We start from the raw sequence: 15,906 nt of genomic DNA on the forward strand, positions 1-15,906 counted from the left end.
TTATTGTAATATTAGAACAGTGAAAGGCTGTCTAACCTGCCCACTCTGCAGGGAACTGGCCTAGGCAGTACAGCAGAGGTCCAGTTAGGTCAGCACAGAGAATTTCGTGTTGTGCATTCTCACCCTCTGAGTAGCGATGTGAAATAACTAATACACGTGGACCCCGAAGCAATAAAAGCTTTAACTTAAGCCCGCAGCTTGAGATCTATACAAAATCTATACAGATGGCTCTTGGAAGATGACTCGGTGGTTATGAGCACTTGCTCTACTTTCCAAGATCCTGGGTTCAGTTCTCACACCTGCGTGGTGGCTAACAGCTGTAATTCCAGGTCCAGGGACTTCAATGTCCTCTTCTGGTCTCCACGAGCATCAGGTGTGCATGTGGAACACATATGTATACTCAGGTAAAATGCTCATACAGAGCAAATAAAAATAAATCTTTAAAAAGCTGGACAGATACAAAAGGAAGTAGATTTTCAGATAGGGAGAATTAATCAGATATTGAGAGTGAAAAGGTTGAATTAGCAAAAAAAACTTGAGATCCTAAGAGAAATTACTGGTACTGCATAATACAACACTAGGGATGGAGGGGCAGTGTTTGTGAATGTAGAGAGCCATCGCTCCAATTTCTGTACAGGTCACTGAAGCGATAACTCATCTGTGATAGTTGATATGGATTGCTGATTTAACTGATGTAGAATCACCTAGGAGACAATGTCTGTGAGGGAATTTCTAGGTGAGGTAAGTTTCTGGGAAGAGCCACACTAAATGTGCATAGTACCATCCAACAGATTTGGATCCTGAAATGAATAAAAAGGAGAAAGCAAGTCAAGCACCGGCACCACTCATCTCTGCTTCTGGGCGGTGGATTTAATGTGAGCAGCTGCTTCGAGCTCTTGTTGCCATAATTGCCCTTACCATGCTGCCCCGTACCCTCAAACTGCGAGCCATAATACTCTTATGTTGCTTTCGTCCGGTGTTTTTTCCTAACGAGGAAAAATGTAACCAATTCACAGCCCAGCACAAAATGTATCAAGTATGAGTATGTTGCTGGGTGATGGAAGGAGGTAAGGACTGGTCACACTGTCTGTCTTAGAATTTTCCCTTCTGTGTGTAGAGGCTGACTGAATCACAGATCCTTCTCAAAGAGGACTAATAAGGCTGGACTCGAACTCAGAGATACAGAAACCAACAGAGTACTGCAGGTCAAACTGACATCACAGGGGACTAGAATTTGTAAATGGATCTTACAACTTATGCAATACAGATATTCATATTATACATATTTTCATCACTACACACAGACTACAGGACCTGGGATTTAGGGTTTATATCGCCCTCCTTCTCCTCTTCCTCCCCTCTTCCTTTTTTCTTCCTCTCCCTCCTTTCGCTCTTTCTTTTTTCTATCTTCAGAGTCTTTCTGTGTGACCCAGACTGGCTTGAATTTATGATCCTCCTGTCATAGGCATCCAAGTGCTGGGATCACAGGGGTGTGTCGTCAGGCCTGGCTCCAGGTTTTAGCTCATACGGCACATTTTGCCCACTCTTTTCTGATCTACTTAATCTTCTGAAACAAACTCCTCCCAAAATTCCACCCAGCAGCTCAGCAACTCACAGCTTTGGCTCTCTTCTTGATCTGCAGGACTGCTGGCCATCTTTTATACATCCTTCTTCTACCCTTGGCTGCTGGTTAGACTACTCCCTTGGGTGAGGTGTGAGTTCCACCATGCACGGCCAGTTTTGTACTTCCTATGGACGCATACAAAGAAAGATGTCATAGCAATAAAATAAATAACGCATAGAAGGAGTTGTTAGTGGGATGGATATAGTCTTAAGCAGGCATATACGATTTTAAAATTCTGCATATAAACATCATGCTTTTCATAATCGAATGCATTGGTAACATCAGAAGAAAAATAAGAATGACATATGCTAAAACCTTAAAGTAGGTAGTAGGGGTTATGCATGAGTTATTTCATTTTTACTCAACTTTTTTTATTTTCTGTGAAGTTGAAAGCATTATTTCACAGTTACAAAAGAGAGCACTAAAATATGCTCCTTTTCTCCCTCCTGGGGCTAAGAAGTGTAAAAAGCATGCTGTGCACTCATCTATTAAATTTGGGTTGAAAAATAGATGGAATTGGCTTAAATGTTGCTAACGCCATCCATCTGGTTTAGCCGCATTGAATAAAAATCAGTAGGTTTCTTACTTTATCCTTAGCTTAGATTGCCAGTGCTATTATACAACCTCAGAAAGAGAAATGAGCTCCTCTGTATCTGCAAAACTGAGATGATGCTATCCAGATACAGGCGTCCAAAGGGAATACTTGTATCAAAGGGGGCAAGTGAATGTTAGAGAAAATGCTGTTCTGTTCTTCAGGAGCTCTCAAAAATAGCACATCAACACTAAACAGTATCCCCCTCCAGGTGCAAAAGGACCTCCAGTTCTCATTTATGATATCTGAACCTTGAGTCAAACATTGATCAGTAAGCCAAATGTGATCAAGATGGGTTTTTTTTTTTCGATTTTAATATAAGCAAGAATATACATTTATACTTTAAAGTCAGAATTTATACTACAGTCTTTTCTTTTTATTGAGATGGCAAAAATTTCTTTTGTACTCATGTTTCTGCTCTCATTTTCTCTTTAGTCTGGGATCCATCAACATCGATGTATGAAGTTTTTCATTGTTTCTCTGCATGAAGATAAAAAAGATATATCCAATTTTTCTTCCACCATGACTGGCATGATGATTTTAACTGCATCTACTTCCTCATTTCTACCTACACATAGTAGTCACTGGACACTGTAGATGCTTGTTGACAATGTAAGAACTGGCCTCGGTGTACCTTACTGTTTGTCTCTTTAAAAAAAAGAAGCAGCACAGGGGGCATCGAAACTGGCATTGTTGCAGATGCTCCCAGAGAGCAGGAGATTCATCTGGCAAGAAGACACTGTTGGAGTTACCAGAACCTGACCCAGACAATGTGCTGCCATGAAAACTACTACATGCAGACTAGAAAAGTTTAGAATAGACAAAAGTATATGCAACTCAATCTATAGACACTATTGCTTTATTGAAAAAATGAATTGGCTTAGAAATGGACTCGAGTGGCTGGACATCGATGCCTCTTAGGTTTGGGAAATGAAATATTCCATCATTCCTCACATGAATGTTCTTGAAAAGAAAGTGGCTTGAAAATAGATTGACAGTTTGACAAAAAAAAAAGACTATATCAAGACCTCACAAAAGAAAATAGAGCGCACCATACGTTATATCCTCAAACCTACCAGCTACATAGCTGTAGATGACATGGGCCATGAAGTAAAGCATGGAAATAACAAGCACACAGTTAAGAAAAAAATCCCCCTTCTTAGAAACCACCAGTTCCTCCCATGTCAAGTCAGGTTAGAATACTCCTAATAAGACTCAGGAAGCTGTCAGATCCTCAGAAGTACCTAAGGACTACAGACAGTTCCACAAATTAGGGAAGTCAACATAGTCCAGCCAGGGAGGTTCCCTTAAATCGCAGGCACAGTGCAAAGAGTAAAGGTAGTGGAAGTCAAGAAGACAGTGCATGCAGTTGTCCGGGCTGCCACCTGCACCATCCACTATTGGACCAGTTGCTGCTAGCCCGACTCCACTTCTACCCCCTCCAGAACCTTCAGTGGATTATGAATATGAAGAAGTTTTAGCCGTTCAGTATTGTGATCCATGTACAGGTAGGTGAGGAGCCTGTGAAAACCCTTGGGAACTATACCTAGAAAGTTGTTACAGTATACGACTATAAAAGAGTCATAGGCGAGCATTTAAGGAGCATGTAGTAATTTATGCTATAAAGAATGATGGGGCTGGAGAGATGGCTCAGTGGTTAAGAGCACTAGCTGTTCTTCCAGAGGTCCTGAGTTCAATCCCCAGCAACCACATGGTGGCTCACAACCATCTGTAATGAGATCTGGTGCCCTCTTCTGGCATGTGGGCATAGATGGAGGCAGAATGTTGTATACATAATAAAGAAATCTTAAAAAAAAAAAAAGGAATGACCATAGCCAATATGAAGGGGTCTGCAGTAGAATGACTGCTACATCTATTATGCACTGCGTTAATTTTTCTTTGTTTTCCTTTAAAGTTCATTCTTACTATTAGTTGTACCGTGGAACTGTTGTGGCTAATGGACTAAATGGGCCCATGTCTTCAGGACATGCTGTTTTATTGGTATATTTGAATGTCTGCTTATAAGCATGAATCTTTGAGACAGCTTGTCATTTGCTAAACAGCAGTTTTTACAAGAAGCTGTACAAAACTGATTATGTTTGTGCACTTACACAGGGATAACTTCATAACCATCCTAAATATTCTGGGGGTGGAGTGTACCATAGTGGACAAATCATGACTCAGATTGTACACTAGTGCTAATGAATGTCAGACTAATATTGAAATCAATAAGAAAATGTAAATCTTGGCAGTGGTCATGCTTCTTATTTAGATTGTCATTAAAAATATATTTGTAGATAGGCATGATGGCACATGCCTGTAATCTCAGTGCTTGAGAGGCAGAAGCAGGAGAAACAGAGTTCAAGCCCAGCTTCGGCTGCATAGTGAGTTCAAAACCAGCCTTTACTGCACAACACCCTATCTCAAAATAAATAAATAAATAAATAAATAAATAAATAAATATCAAAATCTACTACCAAAATGGTGTTTAAGCATATATAAAAATGTATGCACTGAAGGCCTGGGAAGCTGCTGTGGCTCAGTTGGTATCAACTGCAGAAACATGAGTAGCTGAGTTTGGATCCTCACCCCCACCCTGAAAAGCCAGGAGCAGCAGCACGTACCTCGGATCCTAGCAGTGGAGAGGCAGAAATGAGAGGATTACTGGGACTTGCTGACTAACAAGCCTAGCCACACTGCTAAGTTCTGAGTACAGTAGCAGACCCTGTATCACAAAATAAGTTGCGTGCCTTCAGTACTGGATGTCCCTAACAAGACAGCAATGCCCATTGGTCAGTAAAGGGAGTGGAGATTCACCACACTGGAAATCATTTCAGGGAACAGCATCTGCTTTATCACACACGAGCAACCATTTGTATAGCGGAAGCCTATTGACTGGGATTGGTTAGCACACTGCTTCAGATTGGACAGTGAGCGCTCATACCACTAAAGTCTAGGTGGAAGAAGCACATAAAAGGAGATGTGGAGAGTGCAGACTTGTGAGCCAGCCAGCTATCAGCTGCTCATGTTAATTCAGAATTTAATGTCCTGACTCCAGGAGCGTGGTGTGCCATGCTTCTTATCTAGAAGCACAGTGTGCCAAGTATGCCGGTCGCCGGGTCATGTTTGCATCTTCTCCGACAGGTGAGTGAAGGCACCCAGAATCTAGCTCTCTCTGGCCTGTATGTACACACACACACACACACACACACACACACACACACACACACACTCATGCATATACAAACAAACATGCACACACACAAATACACACGTGTATATACATGCACACACAAAAAAATGTGCTTTCAAATACAGTGAAATATTCCAAGATGATTCTAATTTACACAGCACTTATTATCTAGAGTACTCATACCTGCTTGAGTCTCTAAAGTCTCCACATAAAATAAAATACAGGATTATCCATAATACTGTCATTTGTATCTAAATTTTTAATGAGTGAATTTTTATGGTAATTTTTCCACTTATAATGATATAAGTGCACCACAGGACTTTGTCCTTTCCTTCAAGTGATTTATTTAAAACACATATACACACACACAAAACATTCACTGCAGATTCATGGTTCTATTTGCTCTATCTATTAACTTGAAAAAACATTTTAACCTGGTTTCAATCTGTCCCAACAATAGGACAATTTTTTTCAGATTTAAAGACTGAGATGGTTATTTACAAGTCAATCTACTGAAGCCCTGGTTTGAAATACCTTTTGAAGCAAAAATTAAACATGCCAAATGAAAGTCATCTTTCTGTAGGTGAAATTTTTTTCAAGGAACAAGGGCTGGAGAGATGGCTCAGTGGTGGAGTGTGCTTGTTCTGCAGAGAGCCTAGCTTCGGCTCCTAACATCCACTCTGTGGCTAATAATAATCACTAGCTCCAATCCCAGGGCCTCTGATGTCTTCTTCTGACCTCCTAGCATATTTGGCATGCACACGGTGCACATATATACATGCAGACAAAACACTCATATACATAAAATAAAATAAATATTTTAAGAGCTCTCAAGAAATGCCAGACTAGCCCTCCAGTTTATGTTGGATTGTTGTACATTGGTTCAGTGAAAGGCAATTATACGTTACCTATTATATATTGTAACATGGATACAATCTATCGGTAAGTAGCACCATTTAATCCATTACCTAGTAGTAGCAATATATGACTTTAAAAAACCCGAGGCAGCAGATAAGCCTGCCTCAACTGAAGGGAGGGTGAGAGGATTTGGTCTCATTCTTGTGGATAATTCTACCCTGCTTAAGACAGTAAAGTAGAGCATACAAGTGTGGAGTCCTATAGATTGAGGATTTGTTTGTATTTGTATTTTTATAGTTGTGTGCTGGATATAAAAACTTTCAATAGTGTATTGAATGGAGAAACTAGTGTAAAACATGTGTTTCTGAAAATTAAAGATAATTGTTGCCACCAAATCAATATGAATGTTCTATATTCATTTGTATCTTTGGTCATTTCAAAGCACTATGATCAGCTTGATACCTTCTGCTTTCATTTTTAATTTTTGAGACAAGGACTCTAACCAAGCTGCCTTCACATTCTCTGTTTAATGGAGACTGATCCTCCTAAGTACTGGGCTTACAGGCCTGATTAATGTGGTGCCATGGATCAAGCCCAGGGTCTCCTAGATGCTAGGCCAGTACTCTACCAATTAAGCTACATTCTTAACACCTGCTTTTCTTTTTTGAAATGAAATGCTTATTTAATTGTCCTGCTTTGTAATTTATTTATTTTATTTTATGTATATGAATACTTGTCTGCGTGTATATATGCGCACCATGTATATTCTTGGTGTCTATAGAGGTCAGAAATGGCCATCAGATTCCCGGAAACTGGAGTTCTGGATGGTCATGGGTGCTGGGAGACAAATCCGGGTACTTTGAAAAAGCAGTAAGCGCTGTTAACTACTCAGCCATCTCTCCAAGCCTCTCTTAAATCATAGAGAACCAGTTATCTAAATTTTACCTCTGGCCTCATAATACTCTATTCTCCTTTTCTCCTGTAAGATTTGGATGCCGTAAAATACAACCAATGTGGATTTAACTAAATATGTTGACATTTTCTGACATTCACTCCTATAATGAGACAAAACAAACCATTTGAATTAAATCTTTTAAATGCATTTATTTAGTTATTTATCTATCTCTTTGGGGAGGTGCACAGAACAGCACACATGTGGAAGTTAAAGAACAATTTGTGGGTGACAGTTCTCTCTACTGTGTAAACGCTAGGGATCAAACTCCAGTCCCCAGGTTTGGCAGCAAGTGATTTAACCAACTGAGCCATCTAACTGGCCCAAATAATTTGAATTTTAATGTTGATTATTGCTTGTGTAGTAACTTTATGTGCAGGTATTAACAATATAACTAATACCTCATATAACCATCAGGATATTTGAGAATTTATATACAACCATGATGTCAATTTCAGGTGACTTATTTCCATTATTTAAATTTCTAGAAAACTTTGCCATTAAAAATTTTTCAGCTAAAAGGAAAAAAGAAAAAGGAAATATAAGCATAACAGGATTTTATAATCAGTATCTCCAGGACTACAGTGCCATTTCCTCTCCCCAAATTTTTATATCTTAGCCGGGCGATGGTGGCGCGCGCCTTTAATCCCAGCACTCGGGAGGCAGAGGCAGGCGGATCTCTGTGAGTTCGAGACCAGCCTGGTCTACACAGCTAGTTCCAGGACAGGCTCCAAAGCCACAGAGAAACCCTGTCTCGAAAAAAAAATATATCTTTTCATTTCTCCATCCCCAATCAGTTTCACTTGTCATAGTTTGTTTCACTGATTGAGAAGAGCAATTTTTTGAGATGGGGTTTTATGTATCCCAGGACGGTCTTGAACTTTCTATGTAGCCAAGGAAGAGCTCTACTTCCTTTGTGCTGGGAATATAGATATGAGACACCACACCCAGTTTAGGCAGTGCTGGGGATCAAACCAGGGCTTTGTGCATGCCAGACAGGTAATCTACCAACTGAGCTTCATTCCAAGCCCCCAAGAAGAGTAATTAAAGAAAAAAAAATCTTCCACCAGATGTTAATGCTAAACTGTAAGCAGATTCGTATCTCTACTGTCTCAAAGCAACACTAGAACAAAATAGTTCCAGATTAAAATGGTAACCAGATGCTGCAAACTGAGGATGAGTTTGGGCCTTCAAACCTGTAAGGGTAGGAGGGAAGTCACTCTAGATGCCTTCAGCAAAAGCCACCCCTCAACATTTATAGCTACACGACCATACTCTGCTTTGTAAATTGTTGGGACTTATGCCCTCATGCCCTTCCCATTTATATGCTGATTCATATCTAATTCATGTTCAGATACTGAAGTTCTAACTCCCCATAGCTCAGGATATAGCCGTATTTAGAAATAAGGTCTTCATGGAGATGATTAAATAAAAATGAAGACCTTAGGGGGGACCTTAATCCATCCAGAAGAAGCACTACAAATGGTAGCCCTCTGGAAGTCAAGAAGAGACCTTGGAGGAAGCCAACCTTGCTGGCACACAGATCTTTGATCTCCAACCTCTGGAACTGGCAGACATTTTTCTGTTGAGGAATATTTCTTTAACTATGCAAAGATGTGTTGCATTTGTTTAATCATGTAAAGATGTGTTGCATTTATTTAATTACGTAAAAATATATTACTGTTTTACCTTGCCTGCCTAAGGCGCCTGATTGAGCTAATAAAAAGCTGAACAGCCAACAGCAAGGGAGAAGGTGTAGGTGGGACTTCCAGGCAGGGAGAGTTAAAGTAGAAGGAGGAATTTAGGCTGGGGGGGAGAGAAAAAGAGATGCCAGGGAGACACCTGTGGCTAAAAAGACAGGCAGACATAGCAGAAGCAGGGAAACAGGAACATACAGAATGAAAGAAAGGAAAACAGCCCCGAGGTAAAGAGCTAGTAAGATGAGCATAAGCTAAAGCTGAGCATTCATAATTAATAAGAAGTCTCCATATCTTTATTGAGGAGCTGATTGGTGGCCCAAAGATACATTTTCTACTGCTTAGGCATTTCAGCCTGTAGCATTTCGCCGTAACACATATTTGTGTATAACCACAAGACAGGAATTTACTCTCTGTCTCTCTGGGAATAGGAAGATTAGGACCCTCGTATTAACACCCTTTACTCTTTCTATTTCTGAAACCCTCATGCTTTCTTACTAACGGTTTGTAAGGTCAGTTGAGGTAATGAATCTTGACCAGAAGAGTAGACCAAAATGGGGGTGAATGAAACAAAACAGAAAACAATGAAGGGGATACAGGAAATTAAAAAACATCATTCTTGTGAAATCTTTATTTCTATTATATATGTATAGATGTATATGAACCATGCACATAGATATATGCGTATTGTGTCAATTTATAAGCTGAATTTCATGCTCTTGGGAAAGTAAATGGAAAGCCGGTGACCTGATTGGACTTCAAATTTGGTCTCTAGCCTACTCCCAAATTATTTTAATTTTGGTCCATGGGAGGTTCACCATGCACTTAACTCCTCCTGAGTGTTCTGCTTCTTTGCCCAAAAGAAAAGAAAAAATAAAACCTACAGGTTTCACAAACAAAATGTAATTGTTCCCAGAATAGATACTATTAAATATGCATCAAACAAAGAACCTGGTTCATCTTGACCTTCTTTGGGCTGATGTAAAGGTATTCATTTTCACAGGAAAGAACAAAATTCATAACTATGTCTGAAAACAAACATGCAAAATTATATCTAAAATTCAAGAAGCAATCTAAAATTTAACTCTTTTTTTCTTTTCTAGCATGTCATTAATTGTAAATGTTCTGAATCAAGAAACAAACACTGTAGAGTTGTGCTGTCCAATATGGTAGCTACTAATTAATTACATGTGGCTACTTCAACTTTGTTAAAGTTAAAAATTCCGTTCCATAGTCTTACTAGGTACATGACATTGATAATTACATGTTTTGTACCATAGAATGTTTTCATGGTTGTACAAAGTTCTACTGGCTAGCATTGCTTGTGAAAATACTGGACAGTAAGTTCCTTTGCAGGAAATGGGTTTCAACATGTGGTACATGTAGATTGCAGCTGTATCTGCTTACTTCAAGAACAGAAAGTAAAGTTGGCATGTCATGAAAGAGGGGTGGTCCTACATCAATAGGCATAAGCAGGTATATAATATGTAATATAATAGTAATTATAAACATTTTTATTGATCTCACTGTTGCACTGTGCTGAGTACTTTACAGATGCTCTATGTTTACAACCTAATGGAGGATTAATTATTTTTACAGATAGAAAATTTGAGGGCTAAGGACTGAGGAACTTCCTTAGGAACTGATGAAAGAAGTAGCAGCACATGGATTTGAGGCCAGTTTCTAAGCCTCGTTTTCCTTCGTCTATAATAACGATTATCAGCTAGGGATTCAGAAGATAAAGGGGAGTCAGGAGGTGATTCTTCACCATCATCTGGACTGATTGGAAACCCCAGAAGACTTTTTATTCCCAGGAGACCTTTACTAAAGGTCTTTTAAGCCAACTCCTCAATGTTCTTCCCTGCTATATCCTCTGATCATTCCCAGTGTACAATTCTCAGAAAACCATAGATCTGAGGCCAGAGAGATGTCATGCAAAGGCTGTCTTCACAGTTATAGTGAAAGTCTCTAAGAGAGATGTAAACAGGATAGTGGGGAATTACCAAAATCTCTCTGGGCAATTTTCACATGTATCTGCTATTTAATTTTATTGAAGATTTATTTTATTGTGTTTTTTACATATAAGTGTATATAAGCCACATTTATTTATATTGAATATTTATATTGTATCTGTATTGCACACTATATTGTATATTGTTTATTTATGTCTGTGCATAAGCCACATGAGTGTAGTGCCCACTGGGGCCAGAAGAGGGTGTTGAAATATTTTGAACATGAGTTATAGTTGAATGTGGCTCATTGAACATAGGTGCTGGGAACCAAACTCTGTTCCTTTCAAAGAGCAGCAAGTGCTCTTAACCACTCAGCTATCTCTCCAGTCCTATATATTCTATTTTACAATTTATATCATAAAAATTTGGGCAGTAAATTTGGAAGCCAATTACATATTAGTTGTGTGAAAATAAGTGTTGTGATTGCAATTCTCAACTGCATCACTAAACAACCAATTTTAAACAAAAGCACTTGTTGTGGGACAATGGTTTGTACCCTGTCAGTTGTATTTTAATAAAACACTGATTGGCAGCAACCAGACAGGAAGTAGAGGCTGGGCAATGAGAATAGGAGAATTCTGGGGAGAAGGAAGTCCTAATCCTCAGTCGTGACCCTGCCACAGAAGAAGCAAGATGTGACTGCCTTGCTGAATAAGGTACTGAGCCACATGGCTAACTCAGACAAGAATTATGGGCTAATATAAGTTATGAGTTAATAAGAAGCCTGAGCTACTCAGCCAATCAGTTTATGATTAATGTAGACTTCTGTGTGATTCTTTGGGACTTAACGACTACAGGAACCAGGCAGGACAAAAAAAACCTCAGACAACAAGCACTATCTAAAAATGAATGTTTTGGGGGAAAAGAATTAAAGAATCTCTCTCTGTCTTTCTCTGTGTGTGTACTTTTTCTTTTGCGCGCTCTCTCTCTCTCTCTCTCTCTCTCTCTCTCTCTCTCTTGCTCTCTCTCTCTCTCTCTCTCTCTCTCTCACACACACACACACATGCACACATAGTCAACATACAAACACAGATTGTAAACTCCCAAATCTTGAACAAGAGTATTTACATAATAAGTAGCATATTAATTGTCTGAGTTTTAAGATTTTAGGTTACATTAATTAAGACAGGAGTTTGTGGGAATAAAAACAAACAAAAATAAAACCTACCTAATTGTTAGATTTTTTTTTAAAAAATATGGTTTTGGTCTTCATTTTAAAACTAGAGAAATAACAGATTCATAAACTTAATGGTAACCATATGAATACAAAGTTCAATGAAGAGATGAAAGGAAAGGAATCAGCTCAGGACCCCCAAGACCAAATTTTTGTCAGCACAAAGGGTTTATTTGCCCCAGAAGAAGAGAGGGCAGGGATAAAAACAAAGACAGGAGATAAGGGATGAGGAAGAAGGGAAAGGGAGCAAGGGAAAGGGGGAGGGGTAGTTACCCCAGGAGGGACAAAGAACTGCCTCTGGTTGGATAGGAGACAGACATGGCACATAGGCAAACAGCAGTTTATAAAGGTACAAGGGGAAATCCCATGTTAAGATGAGGTGTTTAATTTTAATTGGGCATGTTAGTCTGGGCAGTCAAAGAGGGTTTGTGGTTGCTGGACTTCCATACTTCAATAGCTGGACCTTGATAGTCTCAGGAAGAGGAAGTGGCCAAATAAGAGATGAGACCTTGGTGGCTAGCTTCAGAAATATAATGGAACTTAAGCAACGTGGAGGAAATTGGGGAGAAGAGAAAAGGCTGCCAGAGTCACATGCTCAAGTGAGCTAGTGTCCCTTTGAGAGTAAACAGTACCAAAATTTAGAACCACCTTTTAAATTATCAGTGAAGAAAAAAGAAAAAGAAAGAAAAAAAAGAAACAGGAAAACATTACACACAACACAAATAAATCAACTCTTGTACTACCTATAAAAGACATCTAAAACAAAAATACGCCAAAAGATAAAATTTAAGGAAGACTTCAAAATATATCAGCCAAATCCTAGTGCCTGAGTTTGATCCGTGGAACCCACATGGTAGACAAAGAGAACTGACCTCTACAGGGGCATGCTATGACATGCACTCCCCTCCCATACACACATACACACACACACACACACACACACATACACACACACACACACACACACACACACAAATGTAATAAAACTACATCAGTCAAAGATGGTAAAGGAAAGCATTGCTGACAGGATTTTTGGATACAGAATTTGAAGCCAAAACTCTTTCCAAAAAGAATATTTATCTAACACTGGCATGGGATGGGAGTACTTCACAAGCTTCAAACAATGTAAATCATTTGGGGGAAATTTTATTTTTGAGGACAGGTCTCATGTAGTCAAGCTGGTATCAAAATAGTTGTATCAGTTTGGTTGACCTTGAACTCTTCTTGATCCTCCTGCCTCTACCTTCTAAGTGGTAAAATTATAGATACATGTAAAAATTTAAAAAGAACTTGAATAGATGAAAGATACACAAACCAATTGACTAAGTAAACTAAAGACTTTGAACTAATGTAATACAAGATCAATATCTTTATTTTTGTTTGTATAAATCTCTGAGAAAACACTAATACAAAGATAGTTCAGAATTCAGGAAACTTGGTCAATGCAACTCAAAGAAATTCAGCAAATAAGGAATGAGATAACTATTTTTCCCTTGCATTAACTGTTTTTTCCACCACTGAGAGCATTGGTGGAAAGCCAAGAGCAGTGGCACATGTTTGTCAGTACTTGGAAGGTTGAGGAAAAAAACAAATGCTGTGAGTTCAAAGCCAGCCTAGTTTAGTGAGTCCAAGACCAACCTGGATATATTATGTAAGTCTCTCTCACCCCAACCCCAAAAGCACAGTGGAATGGAGGAAATAAATATGAGCAAAACGGGTTAGTTGCATGTATGAAAGTGGTACACACAAACCCATTATACTCTACAACTAATGAAGATTAACAAGAATAAAGATTGAAAAGCACGCTAGTAGACTATAATAAATTAGCATAATCTTATTAAAAGATAATTCTGGCACTATGTCTCTAGAGCTTTTAAAATGTTCACTGCTTTTGAAACGATAACTACACTTCTGGGAATCAAGCCTGCAGAAAGAATCAGAGCTGTCAAACAAAGGTTTATGAACAAAGATGTTCAAAATAATATCCATTACTATAGAGTAGTAGTTCTTAACCTGTACGTTGTGACCCCAATGGCAGACCTCTATCTCCAAAAATATTTACATCACCTTTCATCACAGTATCAAAATGGCAATTATGAAGCATCAACAAAAATAATTTTATGGTTATGGATCATAAGAACATGAGGAACTGTATTAAAGGGTCACAGCATTAGAAAGGTTGAGAACCACTGCTATAGAGGGAATTTGGAGAGAACTGGAATAGAAAATTGTAAGTAGAGACTGCTCATTTGTTTCCTGGAAACCCAGACCCGAATAATCACAAAGAAACTATATTAATTGTAACACTGTTTGGCCAATGGCTCAAGCATATTCCTAGCTAGCTCTTATGTCTTAAATTAACTTATTTCTATTAATCTGTGAATAGCCACAACACCATGGCATTAATCTCATTTTTCTACATGTCTTGTTTACTCAGTGGTTGGCTGGTGTCTTTCTCCTTTGGCATCTCTCTGACTACTCTAGATAGCCCTTCTAGTCTAGAAGATCTATTCTGCCCTGCCATACACCAAAGAAGCTTTATTCATTAACCAATAAAAGCAACACATATACAGAAGGATATCCCATATAATCTCCCCTTTACTGCCTAATTAAAAAAAATTAACTTTAACAGAGTGGCTATTCTTGTCAATTATACAGGGAAGTTCCGCTGTCCATCTGGGGGAGTGAGGGCAGCTAGATTACAACATTTCTTGAATGGAAATATGTCACTGCATTATCTTTAAGCCTTTGTCTAAGGTATTACTTAACCAGGATTTGTGACTGCACAAAGTACTCTGATAATGTTGGGGAAGAGCTAACTTGTTGAAAAGATTTAGTAGAGAAGAAGGCTTGTGAGAGCCTGGCCTCCTGGGATAACTGGCCTTTCATCTGCCTACCTATGATGTTACTCAGGCTTTGATGACCAGAAAAAAGGGTGTCCTATCCTGCAGTCACATGTAGGTCACCCACATCAATGAGGGAGCTGTCCCATTAATGGCTATACAAAAAGGTAGATGTTACTTCCCTTCTAAGGTGACACATAGTTGGAGAAAAGTGAATGCTCCAAATTATTAGAGTGTGGTTAAAGAGTAACACTTCAGTAAATTAGTTTCTGTGATGTCTTCCCCATCATTTCTTTCCTCTCCCTTCCTCATCTTCTTCCTTCCCCTCCTACTTGACTTCCTTACTTCTCCCCCCCCCCCGTTTTCCTGGCTCTCTCCCCCTCTTCCTTACTTAAATTTAGTTTTAAAACAATATTTACAATTTTTTTGTGTGTAAGCATGTGTACATCCCATGGATCACATGTGGAGGTCAGAAGACAACTTGCAGGAGTCAGTTCTCTCCTTCCAACTTGTGAGTTCCACTTGTTCAGCCTTGACTCACTGAGGTATCTCACTGGCTCCCTTCATTTTTTTTGAATCAGAGTCTCACACCTATAAATAACTCAGGATCCAACCCCAGCCTCAGCCCAACCCTAGTGCTGGGATTACAGGTGTACACCACAATGCCCAGTAACAATGATTTTTTTCTTACTTTATGTATTAATTAAGATTAGAAGTAGGGACTCTACACATTGCAAGCCCTCAGAGATACACACATTCACACACACACACAAACACACACACACATGCATGCGATTAAGAATAAAATCTAAGCAAGAATACACAGTGATATTTATTTATTTTTTTTCCTTAAATTGGCACTTTTTTTCTCTTTTTCATTTTTTTCTTTTATTTATTTTTTATTTATTAAGGATTTCTGCCTCCTCCCCGCCACCGCCTCCCATTTCCCTCCCCCTCCCCC

At 39.0% G+C, this 15,906-nt stretch overlaps 1 protein-coding gene across 1 annotated transcript in view; it reads left to right on the forward strand.

The window, feature by feature from the left end:
* Positions 1-5,321: 5,321 nt before the first annotated feature.
* LOC102002304 (wee1-like protein kinase 2) overlaps positions 5,322-15,906 on the forward strand; it is a 32,047-nt gene continuing 21,462 nt past the window's right edge. The window contains exon 1 of the mRNA XM_013350551.1: positions 5,322-5,360. Within this exon, the coding sequence (XP_013206005.1) occupies positions 5,322-5,360 (39 nt within the window). The remainder of the gene's footprint in view (positions 5,361-15,906) is intronic.

The sequence above is a fragment of the Microtus ochrogaster genome, chromosome X (assembly GCF_000317375.1).
Source record: "Microtus ochrogaster isolate Prairie Vole_2 chromosome X, MicOch1.0, whole genome shotgun sequence".
NCBI lineage: Eukaryota > Metazoa > Chordata > Mammalia > Rodentia > Cricetidae > Microtus > Microtus ochrogaster.